This window comes from Mustela erminea, chromosome 1 (genome assembly GCF_009829155.1).
Source record: "Mustela erminea isolate mMusErm1 chromosome 1, mMusErm1.Pri, whole genome shotgun sequence".
In the NCBI taxonomy this organism is placed as follows: domain Eukaryota; kingdom Metazoa; phylum Chordata; class Mammalia; order Carnivora; family Mustelidae; genus Mustela; species Mustela erminea.
In genome coordinates this window covers 5,854,976-5,877,182 of record NC_045614.1, presented here as the reverse complement: position 1 = coordinate 5,877,182, position 22,207 = coordinate 5,854,976, and the positions used below count along the sequence as shown (strand labels likewise).

Below are 22,207 nucleotides of genomic sequence, written 5' to 3'. Positions count from 1 at the left end.
TGGCGGGCTGCGCGAGACCTTACAAACATGGTGGGGGGCGGGGCCGCGGCGCGCCCTGCGGGGAATAATTTAAAGGGACCGCGCCTGCGGGCTGGGCGGAAAGCTACCGTAGTGTTGGCGCAGAGTGGACCGCGGCTGCGGCCGGGTGGGTGAGTACGAGTTTTTGTCGCCCCCTCAGAGGCGTCCCTTAGGAGGTCGTTAGCACCTGTTCTCCTCAGCTGGCCAATAGCGCCGGACTCTCTGATGCTCCCATCCCCCCAGTTCCCGGCAGGTGTTTCCGTGCTGGGAGCCAGGTGCGCCCTAGGGTGGAAGGGAACTAGTCCTCCCCATGAATTTTCCAGGTAATATCTCCAGGGCCCAGTGACGCCCCCAGATTTCCGTTAGTACTCCAGCGGTGCCATAAACTCAGTTTTAAAGAAAAGTCCCAGTAATATTCCGGCATTCATTCCTAGGTCGACTCTTGCTCCAACGACCTCAGGGACGTGCCCACCCAGCTCCCAGTTTTTCCCAGCAGTAGTTCTCTATTCCCGAAATTCCCTCAGTAACTTTACAGTGACTTCCAGTAATTCCCGCGTCCCTGGTTACGTCTCCCAGTAATGGCCCTAGCATCGTTCCCAGAGTCCTAGAAATGTTCCACACTGTCAGAGACCCCATAACTGCACTAATGCGTAACGGTGAATCTAGCACCGTCTAGTAACCTCTTGGGAGCTCGCCCTACTCCAGGGGTCCCCGTATTCTTCCGAGACTCCCGCTTCGCCCCAGGACCCCTTATGTGGGAGTTGCCAGCAGCACTCCGTGCACCCCGGCCCGTAGGTCCCCCGGCCTGGGGCACCCTATTTTTGCATGGGATTGTGGCCTAAGGTCTGCTGGGTTGGGATTGATCAATCCCGGAGGGCAGAGACAAGGAGGGGGCCACTTGCAGGAGGAAGGCGGGCCCTTCGGGGACCCGTGCATAGGTTGCTGACTGTGGGTATCCGGCCGGCTGCCCTTTGGTCCTAGGGTGGGGCTCTACCTGTAGGGCGTCTAGTTGGCTCGGCGTGTGGGTGAAGGGAGCCAGGGACTCGCCTTTCGCCCCAGCCCGGCGTCGAAGTCAACCTGTATCACCCCCTCGGCTCTACAGCGCCCCACCAGCCGTCCCCTGGCCAGCAAAGCCATCCGAGCGGCGAGTATGAAGGGGGCAAGCCTCGTGGTAGGGGTAAGGGGAGAAGCGGGCCAAGAGTGACGACTTGCACCAGTTCCTCCTGCTTCTTATTCCCCAGGACTCCGGGCCACCAGACCTGCCGCCCAGTCTGGAGCAAGCGATGGAGGCTCCGTTGCAAACAGGAATGGTAAACGTTGGGTTGGGTGGCGCTGCGGGGACTGCAGTTCCCGAAATGCTTAGCGCTCATGTTGCAGTCTCGCGGTAGTTTCAGACGGAACTACGTTTCCCGGCATGCACCGCGGGTCGCGGAGCCGCCGGAAAGAGTTGCGCCCCCGGGGAGGTAGCCGCGGCTACCCATTCTGCAGATGGGGACGCCGAGGCAGGGGCCTGCTGTGACCTCCTCGGGGGCGGAGAACTTGACCGAATGGGGTGGAGACGGGGGCGTCCCGGCCTCCGGGGAGGGCTCGGCAGGCCGTGTATGCGATGCGCAGCCAGTGCCCTTCGTCCCTCAGGTGCTGGGCGTGATGATTGGGGCCGGAGTCGCGGTGCTGGTCACGGCCGTGCTCATCCTCCTGCTGGTGCGGAGGCTGCGAGTGCCGAGTGAGAACCTGGAGGGCCCTTCCGGGGTGGCTGCGGGAACTGAAATGCCCGGGGTCCTGAGGCAGTAGAGATGGGACTTACGCGACAGTGTCCTCATCTCTGGCCGCGTGGAGTAGGCGCAGAGCTCAGGGTGCTTCTCTCCTCACTTATCCCCAGAAACGCCAGCACCGGACGGCCCCCGGTATCGATTTCGGAAGAGGGACAAAGTGCTCTTCTATGGTCGGAAGATTATGCGGAAGGTGAGTCTAGGACCCTGGGGGGTCCCCGCTGAACGCAGAGGTTCTGCCCTTTTTCTCTTTAGACGTCTTAGGAAGCCCGTCCTCCGTGACTAGCGTCCTCTGGATCTGGGCCCTTCTTCCCTCGGTCTGAACTGGCAGTTCACCCGTCCCCCATCCTTACCCTTCCTAGGTATCACAATCTACTTCCTCTCTGGTGGATGCTTCTGTCTCCACCACCTCCCGGCCACGCATGAAGAAGAAACTTAAGATGCTCAACATTGCCAAAAAGTAAGGCTGTACTGGGTGTACCGGGTGTACTGGGCACGGGGGGCCTCTCTCAGGGACTGTTTGAGTAATCAGCCCACACCAAAAGGTGTATCTAAGGGTTCTTTGAGCTGCGAGTTTTCCCACATCAGAGGGGCTATCTCAGAGCTCTCCCACACGGGACAGGCTGGCTCTGGTGTCTCTGTGCCCTGAGACAATGTATCTCAGTGACATTCCCCCTGCAGCGGGGTGTCTGTGAGCCAGTTGTCTCCAGTCAGTATCGTAGACGTTTTGTAATAGATTTAGGGGATTTGCGCCTGGGTTCTCCATGTAGGATAGTTCCTGGGTCTCCCCACACAGGAGGTGATTCACTGGGGTTAACTCAGGTGTGACCTACTGGTTAACTCAGTCTGTGACCTACTGGAAGGGCTCTCTCTAGCTTTTGTTTTCTAGGGTTTTCCTCAGCAGTCTCTCTACGTCAGAAAGTATCTCTCTATGTCACCTACCCTGGAGTTCTTTCTACACTAAGGAGGCTATCTTAGGCGTTTCTGTTTCCCAGGAGTTATTTCAAGGATCTTCTTGCTCTAAGAAACATAGGAAGGACATCCCAGGGTTCCATGCCATCAGCAAAGGGCTATCTCAGAGTCTCTGAGAAAGACTCTCCCAGGGAGCTTTCTAAGTTGGAAGCTGACTCTGAGGTCCGTCTCCTCACATCATGGAATATACTGGAAGGTCTGTCTCCAGGGTGTTTTCACGCTAAGGGATACCCCACTGAGGGTGTCATCCCAGGGCTGTCCGCGAGCAGCCGATGTGTCCTCACGTGGCTTTTTGTGATTCCAGTAGAAGGGCTGGCTCTAGACCCTCGGTGATCAGTTGAGGATTTAGATCTTGTGTCTCTGTATGTCATAGGGGTTGTCTTCACGTGTCCCTGCTCTGGAGGAGCTACACTGGTGTTGTCATGACTTCCAGGGCCTATCTCAGCTCTCTGTGAACTGGGCAAGGGCCAGCCCAAGATCTCTCGGATCTGAAGAGAAGCTATATTTAGATTTCTCTATAGTGTGGAATTTAATTTAGGAGTCTGCTCGTTCTAGGGGCTGTGTCTCGGGGAGCTTGTGACGGGGGTGGGGGTGGCTAGCTCAGTGGTGCCTGTGACTTGCAGGAAAGGGCTCTTTTGGGTATGGGAGTAGCAGAAGAGCTGTATTCATGCTGTCCGCATACAAAGAGAGCTATTTTAGGAGTCTTTGTGACCATCGATGGGGTCATCTCAGGGTTCTCTGAGATCTAGAAGGAAAGGCCAGCTCTGGGAGCCTTACAAAGATAAGAGCAGCTGATGGGGTTTCCTGGTATGATGGGAGCTACCCCAGAGCTCTGCTGACGTTAGGGAGGCTATTTCCGGGTCTGGTCTGTGCTAGGAAGAAGGTCTCAGGGTTCCCGTGATGAATAGAGGTGCAGTTTCTGGGAACAGCCCATATTTTACATCAGGGCTCTGCCAAACACAGGGTTTATCTCAGGGGCTTATGATAACAAACGGGCGATCTCAGGGTATTACATTAGAAAATGGTAAGTATTTTTGTACGGAGTCAGGTTAGTAAACATCTTAGGCATGGTAGGTCATATGACTATGTCACAATTTTTGAACTTTTTGCCGAGTAAAAGCAGCCACAAGTAACATGTAAACGATCGGGTGCCAACAGAGCTTTGTTTAATGAAAGTAGGTAGCAGGCCAGAGTTGGCTGAGCCCTGTTTTTTGTGATTTAGAGGAAAGGGTATGTGGGAGACTCAGGTCTGCCTGAGCCTGCTCCCTCCCTGCCCCCTGCGACCCTTCTCCTCCCGCCAGGATCCTTCGTATCCAGAAAGAGGCCCCAACGCTGCAACGAAAGGAGCCCCCGCCGGCAGTGCTCGAGGCTGACCTGACGGAGGGTGACCTGGCTAACTCCCACCTGCCCTCCGAGGTGCTCTACATGCTCAAGAATGTCCGGTCAGTGTTGGGGTGCAGGCGGAGGCGGGTGGCTGCAGAGCTGGGGGCTCACTTAACCTGCATTCCTCCGCCTCCCTGTCCCATCCAACAGGGTGCTGGGCCACTTTGAGAAGCCGCTCTTCCTGGAGCTCTGTCGACACATGGTCTTCCAGCGGCTCAGCCAGGGGGATTATGTCTTCCGGCCAGGCCAGCCGGATGCCAGTATCTACGTGGTGCAGGACGGGCTGCTGGAGCTCTGTCTCCCGGGGCCGGTGAGTGGACCACCTGTGGGGCACCACGGGGAGATGGCAGTGGGGACTGGGACAGGCGTTGCTGTCGGGCGGCGGGCTTCGCCGTCTTTGGAGACGCGCAGGCAGAAATTGGGAACAAATGCACAAGGGTGTCGGGGTGGTCTGCGCGGTCAGCGGTTACAGTTAATGACGGCCAGAAAATAGAAGCCGGTCAGAGGTTTGGCGGGTTCGGGGATCGGAGTGTCCGTGATCAGTAGGTGGTGAGTTGAGAGCTCAGGGGTGGAGTGCCATGGCAGTGGGGGGACAGCCCCAGTCAGCTCCCCCCAACACACACACCCTCTGTGTCTCAGGATGGGAAGGAGTGTGTGGTGAAGGAAGTGGTCCCTGGGGACAGCGTCAACAGCCTTCTGAGCATCCTGGATGTCATCACTGTGAGTGATTAGTCTTGGGGGACAAGGAGACTGGGTATGAGGACCCAGTCAGTGGGTTGGTTCTGAGAGGGTCACGTGGGAGGCCTCAGTGTCCCAGAGTCTCCTCCGATGCTCCCAGTGGTCTCACAAGGCACTGGCCTTGGGAAGGACTCGGAGAGCACAGCCCGTGGTCTCGCTTCTCCTTATTCCGCGCACACCCACAGGGCCACCAGCACCCCCAGCGGACTGTGTCTGCCCGGGCAGCCCGAGACTCCACAGTGCTGCGGCTGCCCGTGGAGGCCTTCTCTGCCGTGTTCACCAAGTACCCCGAGAGTTTGGTGCGGGTGGTGCAGGTCAGTGGGGCCTTCCGCCTCCCTCCGCCTGCCCCGACCCATCCCAGGCTCCCGCGGGCTGCGCTTATCAGCCCTGAGCAGTCAGATCTTTGGGGGCCCCTGTTCCCTCCCTTTAGCTGCCTCCGCCCCCTTCTCCCCAGGCTTCTGCCACCTGATTGTGGGTTTCTGCCTGGCTCACCCTCTGCCGCTGGCCAGCCCCTTACTCCTCCCGACCTTGACCTTCCCCAGCGTTCCACCCTGTTAATGCCTAGTCCCCATTTACTCCCGCTCCGTGTACCTGAGTCGCGTTACCCGGTGTCTCCCGTCCCTTCCCCGTGGCCACAGATCATCATGGTGAGGCTGCAGCGGGTCACCTTTCTGGCGCTTCACAACTACCTGGGTTTGACCAACGAGCTGTTCAGCCACGTGAGTTGCGCAGGGAGCCCAGGGAGTACGCGGCCGGGGAGGGTGGGGGGAGGGGGGCGCACGCCTCCCAGGACCTGCCTCGAGGGTGCTCTCTGTCACCAGGAGATCCAGCCCCTGCGCCTGTTCCCCAGCCCTGGCCTCCCAGCCCGCACCAGCCCCGTGCGCGGCTCCAAGCGGGTGGTCAGTACCTCAGCTACGGAGGAGCCTAGGGAGAGTCCCGGCCGGCCGCCTGACCCCACTGGGGCGCCACTACCTGGACCTGCAGGTATCAGACGTGACCCCAGCCGTTTCCCAGGGACCCCACAGCTAGGCACCTAGGTCTGACTCCCGTCTGGTCCCCCGGAGACCCCTGGCCCCAGGGCGGGGCATCAGAATCGCTTTCCTAGTCCCCTAGTCCTCAGAGACTGTGAAATGAGCCCTCTCTCAACTGTGCTCAGTGCCCTAGTCTGTGATCCTAGCTGTAGGCCTGGTGGCTCCGAGGGGCGGGAGCCTGACCACATGTCTCTCCCAGGGGACCCAGTGAAGCCTGCGTCCCTGGAGGCTCCCTCAGCCCCCCTGCTGAGTCGCTGCATCTCCATGCCAGTGGACATTTCAGGTTCGGGCACCAGGTGGGGGAGGGGGAGAGGACATCAGGCTTCTGGGTTGCCTGTAGGCATTCAGGCCTTGATTTTCCCTATCTGCGAAGTGGAAACACGCCGTATTTTCATGATGTTTTAGCGGGTGATTGTTGAGACGTTGTCTTCCTAGCTGGGGTTAAGAAGGATTCTGAGGGCAAATGCAGTAATGGAGCAGTCGTGTCTGCACAGATGGGGGATTTGGCACCTATGTCAACTGGGGTCGCTGTCAACATGATCATTTTTGTAAAATACCTCTTGCCCACCGCAGGCTTGCAGGGTGGCCCCCGCTCGGACTTTGACATGGCGTATGAGCGTGGCCGGATCTCTGTGTCCCTGCAGGAAGAGGCTTCAGGGGGGCCCCAGGCAGCTCCCGCTCGGGTAAGGCCTTGCCCTCTCTCCCCTCCCTCCCCAGTGCCCTCCCAGCACCTTTGTCTGGCCCATGGTGGCCTCTCCGAAAGAGGTTCGGGTGGGAGCACAGAGGTCACAGGCCTTCCCCCGTGCAGACCCCCACTCAGGAGCCCCGGGAGCAGCCAGCAGGGGCCTGTGAGCACAGCTATGGCGAGGACGAGCTGGCCGCCGGTGGCTGCCCCTTCGGGCCCTACCAGGGACGCCAGACAAGCAGCATCTTTGAGGCAGCAAAGCGGGAGCTGGCGAAACTGATGCGGATTGAGGTGGGTGGCCACGGGGTCCTAGGGGACGTGGAGTGGAGGGCGGGGAGGCCCAGGTAGGCCCATATCAACCCCGCATTCTCTCCAGGACCCCTCCCTTCTGAACAGCCGGGTCTTGCTACATCACGCCAAAGCTGGTACCATCATCGCCCGCCAGGGAGACCAGGTGAGGCTGACCCCTGGGCTCTAATGCATCTCAGACCCAAGACCTTTTTCTGACCTCTGATCCTTCCGTTTGACCCCATATGTACATCCCTCAGCGTGTGATTTCTGTCCCTGCCTCTAGATGCTAGGACTCTGATTCCTCTGCCGTCTGGATCCACTGACCTTTCCTTTCTAATCCTTGAAACTTTTACCTGAGGACTGCAGCCCCTAGGTCTCTCTGACCTGTCCTGTCCTTCCCTGTGACTTCTGTTTTCTGACCTTTCAAGTCTGCTGTGTGCTCTGACGTACCGCCTGCTTCTCTTCCTGCGTCCCCGCTGGGATGGGTGTGCGCTAAGGGCGGTAGGGATCAGAATCGACCCAGAGGCCATGAACCAGCCCCTGGAGCTGGATGTCCAGGAGCGTAGGAAAGTGTATCCCACGAATCCGTCTAGTGTCCACTTGGGGAAACTGAGACCTGGTCATGATTTCAGTCCGGAAGCACAGCGGAGGTAGAGGGCTCTGGACTAGCGGGGTGGGGGGGTAGATTTGTGATCACATTCCGTCCTGACTTCCTCTGTGACCTTGGCCAAATCATCGAGAAAGTTCTCAGCTTCCTCATGCACGGAATGGGGTAATAACTGTAACTGTCTGCTAGAATTGTCACGAGGAAGGAAGGGCGGCTCTGAACCGCTTAAGATTTTCAGAGATGCCAGGCTTGCAGGAGGGTTTGGAGCAGTTCATGGGGAGACCACAGCCCCTCCACCCAGGGGAGTCGGAGGGAGGGCCTGGGCTTGGGCGGGGGGTGGTTGGAGTAAGGGCGTGGCCCAGCTGGCTGGGATATTGTGGTACTTTATCTGTTGCTTGAGCTGTCACTGGAGTGCTCATTGCTGGGTGGGCTCCTTCTATAGAGGAAGCTGGGGGAGGTTTTTGCGAGGTCACTGGTACTGACTGGGGCAGAGGGATCGTGGTCACACTGTGGCTTTTGTTGTGGGCCCTTGGGCCCTGCCTACCTGGGAGACTCTGTTGGGCTCAACCTAGCCCCAGCCTGGCTTGCTAATAGACCAGACTGGTTGCTCTGCTGCCACTCGAGGCTGCAGGGGGTCTTTAGATCATTGTTAGGGACATTGATCTGCTATGCCTCCCTCCAAAATTTCATAACAATGGTTTTTCATTTGGGGGCGGTTTTATCCCCCACCCCCACTCCAGGGACATTTGCCAAAGTTCAGACTTTTTTTTTTTTTTTTTTAAGATTTTATTTATTTATTTGACAGACAGAGGTCACAAATAGGCAGAGAGGTGGTGGGGGGGCGGAAAGCAGGCTCCCCGCTGAGCAGATAGCCCGATGCAGGTCTCCATCCCAGGGGAGGGATCCCCATCTCAGGGATCATGACCTGAGCCAAAGGCAGAGGCTTTAACCCACTGAGTCACCCAGGTGCCCCTATTCAGGCGTTTTTAAACTGACTTGTGAGGGTGCTACTGGAATCTAGTGGGTAGAGGCCAGAGATGCAAAATTACACAGGACCCCCCCCCCCCAACAGCAGAATTACTCAGTCCCAAGTGTTAATGGTGCCAAGGTTAGGAAACTCTACTTTACAGACATTTCCCGAAGTGTGTTTCGTGGAACACCTGTATCATGAACAAGGGATCTGTGCTCAGATTTGGGAAATGTTAGCTGTTTAATCCCTTTGTGGAAGCTCTTTGTGAACACCATTATGATATTCAAGGCTCTGAGAAGTCCTGCAATGAAGAGATTAGTTTCTCAATCTGATGCCAAATGGCAACTTAATATTAGTAACTCCCATTCATATCCCAACCAGAGTCTGGAAATTCTCTTAGAAGGTTCCAGCACGTGTATGCATCTCCTGGGGCTGCAGAGGCAGGAGACGTCAGCAAGATCCCTGCCCTTGGGAAGCCCACAATTCTGACTGACATTGCACTAAAGAATCACACTAATTCTTGGAAAACCATACGTGCTTCGTGATTACACGTAAAAGACATTCTTGGCTTTACAAAATCTGGCTTAGGCAGGTTAGCACCTCTGAGAAGGTCACCTCCAGCTAAGGAGGAAGGATGGGAGGAATTAACTAGGTGCAAGGAGGAGAAAAGAGCTTTCTAGGCAGAGGGAAAGCTTGTGCAAATATCCTGTGGTCTCTGGGAAACAAAAGGGAGTCAACAGGGATGGAGTGGAATGAGGGAACTAGGAGCAAAACTTATGTGTATATACATATATATATATCATGTACACAAATATATATTCATGGGTTTTTAGTACGTTCACAGAATAATACAACCATCACCACTATCAACTTGGAATTGAAAGAATACTTTGATCACTTTGAAAAGAAACCTCATACCCTTGCGCTATCCCCCTCCTGCCTCTGAACCCCCATCCCAGCGATACGCAGTTCCTAGTCTTAGTTTGCTATCAATTTGCCTGTCTTGGATATTTTATATAGATAGAATCTTACAGGATGTGGCCCCTGTGGCTGACTTCTTTGACGTAGCATCATGTTTTCAAGGTTCGTCTACACTGTAGTGCGTGTCGGTGTCCCTCCTTCATGACGAAATAATCGATCGTGTGGGCCTACCACGTTTTTTGTGTGCAATCGTCACGTGACAGACACTTGAGCCATTTCCACCTTTTGGCTATTATGCATTATGCTGCTATGAAGATTTCTGTACAAATTTCTGTGGGGATTTAGGTTTCCATTTCTTCTAAGTGTGTATAGGAATCAAGTTGCCGAGTCAGGACAATCCTGCTCTTTACTCTTTGTGGACTGTTTCTGATTTTTGCCGGACTGTTTTCCAAAGCAGTGGCACTCCTTCCGTTCCCAACGGCAGCGTGTGAGAGTTTCGATGGCTCTACACCCTAACATGTTTTTTAAGATTTTATTTATTTGACAGAGAGATCACAAGTAAGCAGAGAGGCAGGCAGAGAGATAGGGAGAAGCAGGCTCCCTGCTGAGCGGAGAGTCCGACCCGGGGCTCGATCCCTGGACCCTGGGACGATGACCTGAGCCAATGGCAGCCACTTAACTGACTGAGCCACCCAGTCGCCCCTGATTTTGAGCATCTTTTCATGTGCTTATTGGACCTTTATTTTCGGAGAAGTGTCTATTCAGAGCTTTGCCCATTTTAAATTGAGTTATTGGTCCTTTTATTATTGGGTTGTAAGAATTCTTTACGTATTCTAGGTACAAGACCCTGAGCAAACATGATTTGCAAATATTTTCTCCTAGTCTCTGGGTTGTTCTTTCACTTTCTTGAAACTCCAAAAAAAAAAAAAAAAAGTTTAATCAAGTCCAATCGATCACTTTTTGTTGTTCCTTATACTTTTGGTGTCCTATCCAAGAATGCATTTCCAAATTCAGAGTCACAAAGATTGGCTGCTGTATTTTCTTCAAAGAATTTTATAGCTTTAGGGGCACCTGGGTGGCTCAGTGGGTTAAGCCGCTGCCTTCAGCTCAGGTCATGATCTCAGGGTCCTGGGATCGAGCCCCGCATCAGGCTCTTTGCTCAGCAGGGAGCCTGCTTCCTCCTCTCTCTCTGCTGCCTCTCTGCCTGCTTGTGATCTCTGTCTGTCAAATAAATAAAAAAATCTTAAAAAAAAAAAGAATTTTATAGTTTTAGCCCTTACATCCATGTCTTTGATCATTTTGATATGGTGTGAAGTACTAGTCAAACTTTTTTTTTTTTTTTTAAATTCATGAGAGGCAGAGGAAGAAACAGGTTCTCCAAGGAGCATGGGAGCCCGATGCGGCACTTGATCCCAGGACTCCAGGATCACCTGAGCTGAAGGGAGATGCTTAACCAACTGAGCCACCCAGGCGCCCCAAGAGTCCAGCTTTATCCTTCCATGGGCTGTCGAGTTGCCCAGGATAAGCCAAAAGGGTTTAGCTCAGCCACCCGCCTGCATAGCCAGTCCTTGCAGCCTCTTGCTGGCCTTATTGAAAAGAATTTATGGGCCTTGGAGCGCCTGGCTGGCTCTGTCCGTAGAGCAGGCGATTCTTGATTCCGGGGTTGCGAGTTTGAGCCCCATGTTGGGCACCGAGGTTACTTAAAAGAAAACCTTTATTTAAAGAATAACTTCTGGATTGGGGCGCCTGGGTGGCTCAGTGGGTTAAGCCACTGCCTTCGGCTCAGGTCATGGTCTCAGGGTCCTGGGATCGAGCCCCGCATCGGGCTCTCTGCTCAGCAGGGAGCCTGCTTCCTCCTCTCTCTCTGCCTGCCTCTCTGCCTGCTTGTCATCTCTCTCTGTCAAGTAAATAAATAAAATCTTAAAAATAAAATAAAATAAAATAAAGAATAACTTCTGGGGCACCTGGGTGGCTCAGTGGGTTAAGCCACTGCCTTCAGCTCAGGTCATGATCTCAGGGTCCTGGGATCGAGTCCCGCATGGGGCTCTCTGCTCAGCAGGGAGCCTGCTTCCCTCTATCTCTCTCTCTGCCTGCCTCTCCATCTACTTGTGATCTCTCTTTGTCAAATAAATAAATAAAATCCTTGAAAAAAAAAATAAAGAATAACTTCTGGGCCTTAATCTGAGCTCAGATTTTGGTGATCCATTAGTAATGTCTGCCCTGGGTGCCAGATGGGAGTTAGATACTTATGCTGTGCAGCTGAACGAGCCAACGCCTTTACTCGTCCCCTTCAACTTTTCCTTCCTTGGCCTCTCTTCTGGGTGCATTGGGCTGGGTCGGGGCTGGGACTGTCGCCCGTGTGCCCAGCTCTCCTCTGCCCCACAGGATGTGAGCCTGCACTTTGTGCTGTGGGGCTGCCTGCATGTCTACCAGCGCATGATTGACAAGGCAGAGGACGTGTGCCTGTTCGTGGCACAACCTGGGGAGCTGGTGGGCCAGCTGGCAGTGCTCACCGGCGAGCCCCTCATCTTCACACTGAGAGCCCAGCGTGACTGCACCTTCCTGAGGATCTCTAAGTCCGACTTCTATGAGTACGGCTGGGCACCCCCCTCCACCCCGTCCATGGTGGGTGGCAGTGGCACCTGGAGGGCCCCCACTTAGCTCCATTCTGCTGTGGCAGAGGTCATCCCTCTGGATGCCCAGTGCCTTTCCAGGGCAGCTTTGAGCCCTTCTGATCCCACTGCCACGCCGTCACCCACCCTTTCCACTTCCTAAGGAATGTGCCAGGGCAGCCCCCCAAGCCCATGCCCCCCTAACTTTCCTCTCCAGGATTATGCGAGCACAACCCAGTGTGGTGCTGAGTGCTGCGCACACCGTGGCCGCAAGGATGTCGCCCTTCGTGCGCCAGATGGACTTTGCCATCGACTGGACAGCGGTGGAGGCCGGCCGCGCTTTGTACAGGTGCAGACCTTGGCCTTTCTTGCAGCTCAGGCCTTGCCTAAGACCCCGCGCCAACCCTGTCTTACCTGCCCCCCACCCCAGGCAGGGCGACCGCTCAGACTGCACCTACATTGTGCTCAATGGACGGCTGCGCAGTGTCATTCAGCGGGGAAGCGGCAAGAAGGAGCTGGTGGGCGAGTACGGCCGCGGGGACCTCATTGGCGTGGTGAGTGCCACGCTCCCCCACGGCCCTCTGATCACTCCCACTGCGCCCAACAAAGCACAGAGTCTGGGGTAATCTGATGGACTGGTGACAGCCTCCCAACCGCTGGCCTAGCCCAGTCCGCTTGTCCAGCTCCTTTCCGTGGGCAGGAGGAGGGGGAAAATTCTTGTCTTAATTGGACTCCGTCCCTAGACCTCTGTTAGAAGAGGAGAGACATCCCCCTGCGTACGTGCGGACACACTCACACACCCGGGCATGGATCCCTAACCCTCTCCCTCTCCCCGAAGCCCTAATGAGTAGTGCGGTTCGATTTCCACCCATCTCCGGGGTCTGTTGGGGGTAGGGCAGTAGCGCATCTCGTCTGGGTCCCCCTTTCCCATCGGGGCCTCCTGGCTCAAGCAGCCCTGGTCATAAATGCCCCCCCCCAGGTGGAGGCGCTGACACGGCAGCCTCGTGCCACGACAGTGCACGCGGTGCGCGACACGGAGCTGGCCAAACTCCCGGAGGGCACGCTGGGCCACATCAAACGGCGATACCCGCAGGTGCGGCTCCAAGCTGTGTGGGCGGGCGTCCTGGTGGGGGGCGGGGCTCGAGGAGGTAGGGGCGGGGCGGGGCGGAGGAGTCCCAGGGAGGAGGCAGAGACCCTCGAGTTAGAGCAGGGCTCTTGGAAGGAACGGGGACCCAGGCGCCCCGGTAGGACTCGGACAGTTGCCCCTCGCGTCTCACTGGAACGCCGGCCTCCCATGCCCCAGGTCGTAACTCGTCTCATCCACCTGCTAAGCCAGAAGATTTTAGGGAATTTGCAGCAGCTGCAGGGACCCTTCCCAGGTGAGAGCGCTCCGCCCCGGGCATGGTGTGGAAATGTAGTCCGATTCCTGGAACGCACCGGGAGGGGGAGCCCTAAGCCCTGGGCATGCTGGGAAATGGAGTCCGGCGTAGGAACTGCGCTCTGGGTGGGGCTTAAAGTAGGAGTGGGATCTGATGTCCGGTGCCTGTTTGGAGGGGTGGGGGGTGGAGTTGGGGGTCCTGGGCACGCCGAGAAACAGAGCCCTAGACCCATGCCATGCTCTTGATGAAACCTACAGTGTCTGACATGTCGACTGACGGAGTCTTTAGGGGCAAACTTGGTTCTGGGTGTGAGAGCTTATAAGCGGGATGGAGTCCACCTCCTGAGCACGCTGGGAGAGGGAATCCTGGAAGAGTATGCTGGGACATGAAGTCCGTGGGGTGGGAGCTGGGGGCTAGGGGCCAGGCTGGAAACAGGCTGCTGAAGTTACTGGCGAGCTGAAAGATGTAGTTTGCTGAGTTAGGGTACATCCGGAATGAAGTCGGATTCCAGGTGCATACGGGCCTGAGAGTCTGTGCAAGGGCCAGCCGACCCTGGATCAGCCCAGCCTCTACACCTGCTCCTCCTATCCCCCAAGGTCTTCCGCCCCTTCGGCCTTGACACCTGGATGGTGGTGGCAGTGGTGAGCCTTGGCTAAGAACCACCCCATGCTCAGGATCTTCCCAGATAGATTTTTTTCTCCCCAGTCTTGGCCCATGCATGCAAATGCCCGTTCATTTCCCATCAGGCCGTTGGTTCATCCTTTTCACGATTGTGGGGCAGCTTTGCTGGCAGAAACTCTCTGTTGATGAGATACAGAAAAATCTTCCAGGGAGCGCCTAATGTATACTAGGCCCTGTGCTGGGCATGGGTCGCGGGGGGAGGGGGGAAGAGTGACCAGGCAGACGAGGCTCTTAGAAGGGTGTACAGCTTGGCAAGCAGCACATTTGAAAAATACAAAGAAGAAGTGTGAAGCAAACAAAAGAAGGTCTTGATGGAATGTGGTGGAGGGAGGGGGGAGGTTCTGGGGGCCTGAGCTGGGACTAGACAGACGAGATAGGGCGTGGCATTGACGGGAACTAGGAAGGCCCTGCACACAGGGTTTTGTGGGTTTGAAGCACTTCAAAGAGGAAAGTGAGGAAGGGGGAGATATGGGGGAAGGGGCAGTTCGCATAGGGACTGGGAGCCCCAGAAAGGCATTTAGGCTAATTCCGATTGTTAGAGGAAGGAGCTGGAGGGGAGGAGGCAGTGAGAGTTCCAGGCAAGAGAGGGAGGTGAGGGCTTGGTCTAGGATGTTAATGGAGAAGTTGGGAAGCAACTGATGGGTCAAAAAGATGTTTGTTTCTGCCTAGTTTTGTATTCAAGTCCCTTGGGTGGACAGAAGCACCAAGGCCAGAATGGGGTAGGGGCACAGATCGGTCCACACATGCACAGTGGAGTGCTTGTAGGGTTATGTAGCACGTCCTGTCGAGTCGAAGCCCGGAAGTGAAGGTCACATGGCTAGGTCTTACCAAGATGGGGCCGGGTGGGGCTGTGGGTCCAGGCCTGAGGCCACAGCCTCTGCTGTGGCTTCAGTAGGTTAGCGGGGCAGGTCTGCTTCTCCAGGTGCGGGACTGCACCGCGAATCTCCTTCCTTGGGGTCTCGGCAGGCTCGGGACTAGGCGTGCCCCCTCACTCGGAGCTTACCAACCCAGCCAGCAACCTGGCAACGGTGGCTGTCCTGCCGGTGTGTGCTGAGGTGCCCATGGTGGCCTTCACTCTGGAGCTGCAGCATGCTCTGCAAGCCATCGGTCAGTGGGGGTGGGGTGAGGACAGGCCATTGGTCTGCGGAGGTGGGGCTGTGGGGGAGGGGGGGTGAGGACAGGCCATTGGGGGGGCGGGGCAGTGGGGGAGGTGAGGACAGGCCATGGGTTTGTGTGGGGGCTGAGGCAGTATTGCGGTACAGACCCCCAGTTCTCTGGACCTGGGTGTCTGACTCTTCGTCCTCACAAATCCCCAGGTCCCACACTCCTCCTCAACAGTGACATCATCCGGGCCCGCCTGGGGGCTTCTGCTCTGGATAGGTATGTGTCTGGAGTTTGAGGAGGTGGGGGATAGACCTGAAGTCTATGGTGCCTTCAGGTCTGCTTGAGGTCTGGGCTGTGAACCAAGGACCGTGGGTCCCATCCCTTCAGTCCGTGGGAGACCGTGGGTCAGATCACCCCGAGGGCATGGACATGGTGGGGCTTGGGTGTCTAAGTGTATGTCCTCCCGGTGACGGAGCTGCGTGGTGTCTGGGAGGTGTGGGACCCCGGACAAGCCCCCGGGACGACCCTCCGCCGCCCCTGTCGCAGCATCCAGGAGTTCCGGCTGTCGGGGTGGCTGGCCCAGCAGGAGGACGCACACCGCATCGTTCTCTACCAGACCGACGCCTCGCTGACACCCTGGACCGTCCGCTGCCTGCGACAGGCCGACTGCATCCTCATCGTGGGCCTGGGCGACCAGGAGCCCACTCTTGGCCAGGTCCGGAGTCTATGCACAGGGACACCCCCACCGCCCAGAGAGCGTGCCCCTGCCCTCCCGCGCCTGCGCCAGGCCCGGTGCAACCGTGGGGCGTGGCAACCAGGGACCCAAGCTCAGCCAGGTGTGGGGGGAGGAAGTGACCGAGGGTTAGTGACTTCCGTCCAACGTTGCCCTTCCAGCTGGAGCAGATGCTGGAGAACACAGCGGTGCGCGCCCTCAAGCAGCTGGTCTTGCTGCACCGGGAGGAGGGTGCGGGCCCCACGCGCACGGTGGAGTGGCTGAACATGCGCAGCTGGTGCTCGGGGCACTTGCATCTGCGCTGTCCGCGCCGCCTCTTCTCCCGCCGCAGCCCCGCCAAGCTGGTGAGCGCCGCACCGGCAGAGGGGCCCTCCCGGGACCGCCGGCCTCTAGGGCCATTGGTGGTGGTGGGGGGCGGCTCAGAGACCTGTGGGGGCAGGAGCGGTGGTGTGGAGGTCCGGACACTGCCTCCTGAGCCCCCATCCTTATGCGTCGCCTCTCTGTGCCGCCCCCCACCCCCCGCCCGTATCCCAGCACGAGCTCTATGAGAAGGTTTTCTCCAAGCGCGCCGACAGGCACAGCGACTTCTCCCGCCTAGCGCGGGTGCTCACCGGCAACACCATCGCCCTGGTGCTGGGCGGGGGCGGTGCCAGGTGAGGGGTGGGACCTGCTCCCCGGGGCTCGCCCTGAGGGGCGGGGTCAGGGCGCCTGAGGGGTGGAGCTTATCTCCCGGAGCCGCCCTGTAGGGGTGGGGCTGGCACTTGCTCCTTGCGGGTGGGGAGGTGGGAGAAGGGGAGCTCCGGGGGTCGTGGGGCATCTCCAGTGGGTCCCTGGGTTTTCTCTCCCTGGCAGGGGCTGCTCGCACATCGGCGTGCTGAAGGCGTTGGAGGAAGCAGGGGTACCTGTGGACCTAGTGGGCGGCACATCCATCGGCTCCTTCATCGGGGCCCTGTACGCGGAGGAACGGAGCGCCAGTCGCACGAAGCAGCGGGCCCGGGAGTGGGCCAAGGTGTGGGGGGCCACCTACCGCAGGAGTGCCCTGAAACCTGCTCCCTGAGGGGCTCCTGGGCTTTTTCTGCCCCTTTCCTGACTTCATCTGTGAACTCCTCCTGGCCCGCGGCATTCCCTCCACAACCTTGCTGACCTTTGCTGACCTCCTGGTTGGTGGCCTTAGTCCCCAGCTCCCTGCTGGAGCGATCGGGACCCTTAGTGATCACCTTGTTAGTGACCCCAAGTGGCTTCCGTTCGACCCCAGCCGGCCTCCTTGCCCCTAGAGCATGACCTCGGTGTTGGAGCCAGTGCTGGACCTCACGTACCCCGTCACCTCCATGTTCACCGGCTCGGCCTTCAACCGCAGCATCCACCGGGTCTTCCAGGACAAGCAGATTGAGGTCTGCCCTCTGTCCTCGCCTGCCCCGCCCCTGCCGCTCCCCGCAGGAGTCCCGGCCCCTCTCCCAGCGTGCTCCTTGTCCCCACAGGACCTGTGGCTGCCCTACTTCAACGTGACCACGGACATCACCGCCTCAGCCATGCGTGTCCACAAAGACGGTGGGTGCCCCAGCTGGCCCCACAATGACCTCTGCGGCGGTGTGGGGAGGGGGTGCAGGGAGGGCAGCCGAGCATCTGGGATGTTGTTAACATGAGTGACCATCCGCCCTGGCCTGATTGCCGAGCACTAACCATCACCCACTAATGCCCCAGAGGCCCCAGGTATGTCTCTCCTTGGGGGTGGGGGGGCTGGGGGACGAGCCGGGCGCCTCACCCCCTCACGCCGTCCCCGCAGGCTGCGTGTGGCGTTACGTCCGGGCCAGTGCCTCCTACTGCCCCTACCTGCCCCCGCTCTGCGACCCCAAGGACGGGCACCTGCTGGTGGACGGGTGCTACGTCAACAACGTGCCAGGTCAGCGAGCCCACGGGGCTGGCCGGGCCTCCGAGCATGTCTGAGCGTGTCTGTGCGTGTCTGTGTCTGTGTGTCCCGCTGGGCAGGCTCCCTGTGGCGCTACGTCCGCGCCAGCATGACGCTCTCGGGCTACCTGCCGCCGCTGTGCGACCCGAAGGACGGGCATCTGCTCATGGACGGCGGCTACATCAACAACCTGCCAGGCAAGTGGCTGCCCGCTCACCCGCACGCACGAGCATGCACGGGCGAGCACGTGGACGGGCGCCCAGGAGGGTGTGTGCACGCCCGTGTGCAGCCACACACCCAGGGAGTGCCCGGGGACGGGAGCGCGTGGAACTGGAAAGCACATCCACATGCCGTGTTCAGCGTGAATGCACGCGCGTAGACACACACGTGCACGCAGGGACAGCAGGACACCCGTCCGGGTTCACGTCACCACACCCGTGCTCACGCGTTCTCGCGGCTGCTCACAGGGCGGGCGGCGTGTTCTCACACATGCACATGGCCAGACCCAGGCATGCGTCCTTGCACACCTATCTGTCCACGTGCACACTGCACGCTGGCTCAGGTGCGCACAAGTGTAAGCACACAGATGGGCACGTGTGTACCCACGGCGAGCTTCCGGCTCTGCTGACCTCTCGCCTGCTGAGGAGCGGGGGACCAGCTGTGCCCCGGAGGATGTCACGTGCCCAGGAGCGAGCGCGCCCGAGTAGACACGTGTGCTAGGTACTTGCACACGCTCGGTGCTGGAGGCCGGAGATTGACCAACTGCCGCAAATCCAGCCCCCGCCTGGTTTTGTCAGGAAAGATTTGTTGAACACAGCCACATCCAGTGGTTCAGGCCTGGTTTCCTGGCCGCCTTCGTGCTTCAGCTGCAACACCGAGTGGTTGGGAGAAAGTTATTTTCTCTCTGGCCGCTTACAGAAAAAGTTTGTCAACTCCGGCCGTGCGTGCCCTGTGCGGATGCCCATGCTAACAGCCACGTACACACGAGTGGTGTGTGCAGATCCACAGGCGGGCAGTGCCAATCTAGACACGTGTGCACAGAAATGCGCTCGGGCCCAGGGGTGTGTCTAGAGCTACAGACAGACCCAGAGATGTGCGTGTTCACACACAGGAGACACACACAGATGACAGATGCGTGCAGGCACCTGGATATGGGGACATGTTCCTAGACACACAGATAGGTTCATGAGGGACTCATGCAAAGTCTTCTGGAGACTCGGGTGTCCTTCTGGGCTGGGCCTGGCTTTGGGGCCCTGTCCCCATCTCCCCAGGCTCTCCCAGACCCTCTTAGGGACCCTCCCTGGGGCACACGGACATACAAACACTGACCCACAGACACACCGCCCTCCTCGCGGGGCCATCACCCACCCTTCGTGCCTCTGTCCTGTTTCCCTGAATCTCCTTGTTCTTGGTCATTGTTCTGTGTCCCGTCTCAGCCCCACATTTGCCCCCAGATTCTCTGTGTTTCCATATCTCTGATATCTCTTTGTCCCCCACAAACCTGTTGGTGTCTCCGCTGCCCTGCGTCTCTGTCCCTTGTGGCTCGACTTCCACCCCTCTCTGCATGTGTTTTTTTGCCACTTGGACTGCTGCCTCTCTGACTCTGTCCTCCTGTGTCCCTGTTTCCTGGTGTCCTTACCACTCTTTCTCTCTCCATATCATTCTTCTCCACGTCTCTGTCCCCCATGTGTCTGACCTGGTGTCTTTTATTCCCAGCAACTTCGCCCTTTTATCTCCATCACCTCCGTCCCTCTGGCCCTAGTTCGCAGCCTTAACAGTTCCACCATCTGACCTCACCTCCTCAAGGTCATGGGCATCGGTACCTCTGCCCTTTACATACTGGCATGTTTGTTTGCATGTTTTTTGTGTGTGTGACCATTTGTATGATGGTGTTTCTGGGACTGGGTTGAATGTCCCTGCCCTGGGCCTTGGTGGGGAGCTGCCTGCTGACACCCCCCGGCCCCACAGCGGACATCGCCCGCAGTATGGGTGCCAAGACGGTCATCGCCATCGATGTGGGAAGCCAGGATGAGACGGACCTCAGCACCTACGGGGACAGCCTATCTGGCTGGTGGCTGCTGTGGAAGCGGTTAAACCCCTGGGCCGACAAGATCAAGGTTCCAGACATGGCCGAGATCCAGTCCCGCCTGGCCTATGTGTCCTGCGTGCGGCAACTGGAGGTCGTTAAGTCCAGCTCCTACTGCGAGTACCTGCGCCCGCCCATCGACTGCTTCAAGACCATGGACTTCGGGAAATTCGACCAGATCTATGTGAGCGGGTGGGGTGGCAAAGCTTTACTACCTAAAGCCCACAGCAACCCCGGGGGAAGGAGTGTAGGCTCCATTCCTAAGTGGGATCCGTGAGGAACAGAGTGCTAATCGATTTGTGATGTCTGCCATGAGTGTGGCAAGGGAACGTGTGTGTGTGCTGTGTACGCACTAAGTTTCCTGCTGGGTGCCAGCTGCACTGCCCAAAGTGCATTAGAAGGCAGGAATGGGAAAAGGCAATCAGTTAGTAGTGCGCGCCGCAAACATGGGAGGGGCGTGGAGCGACCGACATGCTTTATGCTACTAGCTGCTGATCTGAATAATGCCTCCTAGCCCACGTCCCCTGAAATCGACCGGGAGCAGAAGTGTGCAGGGATGGATTGGTGATGTCTGTCACAGGCTTGGGAGATGGGGCTGTCTGCAGGTGTATTGTGTATTTTCAGATCTTGAAAGAAGCTGACACACCATTTGGTGCACCGTGTGGGGCTGAGGGGGAAGGCATGTAGAGAGATTGACAGGTCAGGCCTGTCAGGGGCGCAGGGTGAGGAATTTGGGGGCGAGTGTGCTACATGGGGCTGGCTTGGAAGTAAGTTGAGTCTCAGATGCCAGCTCCCCCAAACATCAGGCTCTCGAGGGGCCAAGGAACGGTCAGCAGAACGGAGATAGGCAGCGAAGGGAGGCAGAGGAAACATTGGGGTGGGGTGTTGGCAGGTCCACCTCCAGTGTCCTCCCTTCCCGCAGGATGTGGGCTACCAGTACGGGAAGGCTGTGTTTGGGGGCTGGAGCCGGGGCGACATAATTGAAAAGATGCTCACGGACCGGCGATCTGCTGACCTTAACGAGAGCCGCCGCGCAGACGTAAGCCTGTGACCTACCCCAAGGGGGGGCCACTCCTAACAACAGAGATTCCCCCAGCCCGGCTGAGGCACCCCCAGAACTCAGATGCTCCCAGACCTCCTTGGATTTAGCTGAGCCCATCAGACCAGAGAGGTCCCCCTCAGATCTCGGGGCCCCAAGACACCACAGCCCCTGACGCTCCAGAGCCCCAGAGAGCGCCCAAGACCCTCACCTGTGCCGCTCCCCAGGTGCTGGCCTTCCCCAGCTCTGGCTTCACTGACTTGGCGGAGATTGTGTCCCGGATTGAGCCCCCCACGAGCTACGTTTCTGACGGCTGTGCTGATGGTGAGGGCCCAGGGGCACCTTGGGGGGCTCACGGAGCTGGGGCTGGGATCCATGGGATGTAGAGATGTTAGGCCAGCCGGCGTGATTCACTTTGCCCTGCTCCCCGGTTGCAGGGGAGGAGTCGGACTGCCTGACAGAGTATGAGGAGGACGCAGGCCCTGACTGCTCACGGGACGAGGGCGGCTCTCCCGAGGGCGCGAGCCCCAGCACTGCCTCCGAGATGGTGAGACTGGGTGGCCCCAGGCCCTCCACGGGGTGGGGGTGACATGGCGGAGGCGTGCGCGAGTACCATTGTCCTGTGCTGTGTGATGTGTGCGTGTGGCGCTCCTGTCCCTGCAGGAGGAGGAGAAGTCCCTTCTCCGGCACCGGCGCTGTCTGCCCCTGGACCCTCCGGGCTCAGCTGCGGAGGCCTGAGGACCTCAAGAGGGGTCCCCCTGGGGCGTGGCCGGGGCTGAGCCCGGTGGGGGTGGCTCTCTTCTTCTCTGTCTGCTGCTATGCCTGCCTCCCTCCTGGGTTCCCCTTGAACCCCGGCCCCCCGGGGCCCACACACTGGACCGCCCTGCCCCTAAGGGGAAGGGCCCCACCGCACTGAGGACTGTGACCAGTCACTCCCAATAAACCTTTCCCTCTTGGAAGTGGCCTCGTGTCATCTTTGGGTCGGACGGCTGGCGCTGGGCCGGACAGCCCGGAGCTTGTCTTTGTACCCGCGTGCCGTGCTCAGCCTCAGGCCCAGCCAGCCTTCCCCCCTGTGTGCGCGCGCTTAGGATTCCCCTGCAGTCCCCCTCCGTGCTGGCTTCAGACCGCAGGCCCTCTGGGGATCCCGGGTGTTCTTGGGTGCCCACCCTGGCGCCCTTTATTTTCCTTACCAGACTCCCACAGCTTCTGCGCTCGACTGGCCCTACTGTGTGCGGGCATTTTGTGTTTCCCATTCTTTCCTGCTATGTGCACCACAGAGCCT

At 58.2% G+C, this 22,207-nt stretch overlaps 1 protein-coding gene across 4 annotated transcripts; it reads left to right on the top strand.

Moving 5' to 3' along the window:
• Positions 1–23: 23 nt before the first annotated feature.
• Positions 24–21,884, top strand: PNPLA6 (patatin like phospholipase domain containing 6). 4 transcript variants are annotated; one of them, XM_032309747.1, is made up of 34 exons: positions 24–149; positions 1,121–1,328; positions 1,654–1,741; positions 1,898–1,980; positions 2,150–2,247; positions 4,061–4,201; positions 4,293–4,452; positions 4,782–4,862; positions 5,066–5,194; positions 5,519–5,599; positions 5,702–5,864; positions 6,111–6,194; positions 6,485–6,594; positions 6,720–6,887; positions 6,973–7,050; positions 11,771–11,976; positions 12,215–12,346; positions 12,428–12,551; positions 12,977–13,090; positions 13,301–13,376; positions 15,024–15,164; positions 15,374–15,437; positions 15,708–15,876; positions 16,056–16,238; positions 16,429–16,547; positions 16,747–16,903; positions 17,169–17,285; positions 17,373–17,442; positions 17,881–17,997; positions 19,769–20,070; positions 20,809–20,925; positions 21,153–21,249; positions 21,363–21,472; positions 21,589–21,884. In XM_032309747.1, the coding sequence occupies exons 2-34, from the start codon at positions 1,302–1,304 to the stop codon at positions 21,661–21,663; spliced, it is 3,981 nt and encodes a 1,326-aa protein (XP_032165638.1). In that variant the 5' UTR covers positions 24–149; positions 1,121–1,301; the 3' UTR covers positions 21,664–21,884. The 4 variants fall into 4 exon arrangements, with proteins under 4 accessions (XP_032165638.1, XP_032165649.1, XP_032165627.1 ...); XM_032309758.1 differs by lacking the exon at positions 1,654–1,741; XM_032309736.1 differs by lacking the exons at positions 24–149; positions 1,121–1,328; positions 17,881–17,997 and adding an exon at positions 17,678–17,794 and having other exon boundaries at positions 1,366–1,741.
• Positions 21,885–22,207: the final 323 nt, after the last annotated feature.

Coding starts and splice junctions, on each gene's coding strand:
- PNPLA6 (XM_032309736.1), top strand. CDS start 1,507: ATGGGGACGCCGAGGCAGGGGCCTGCTGTGACCTCCTCGGGGGCGGAG. Junction 13,377..15,023: donor GCTGCAGGGACCCTTCCCAG/GTGAGAGCGCTC, acceptor GGGTCTCGGCAG/GCTCGGGACTAGGCGTGCCC. Junction 16,239..16,428: donor GCCGCAGCCCCGCCAAGCTG/GTGAGCGCCGCA, acceptor CCCGTATCCCAG/CACGAGCTCTATGAGAAGGT.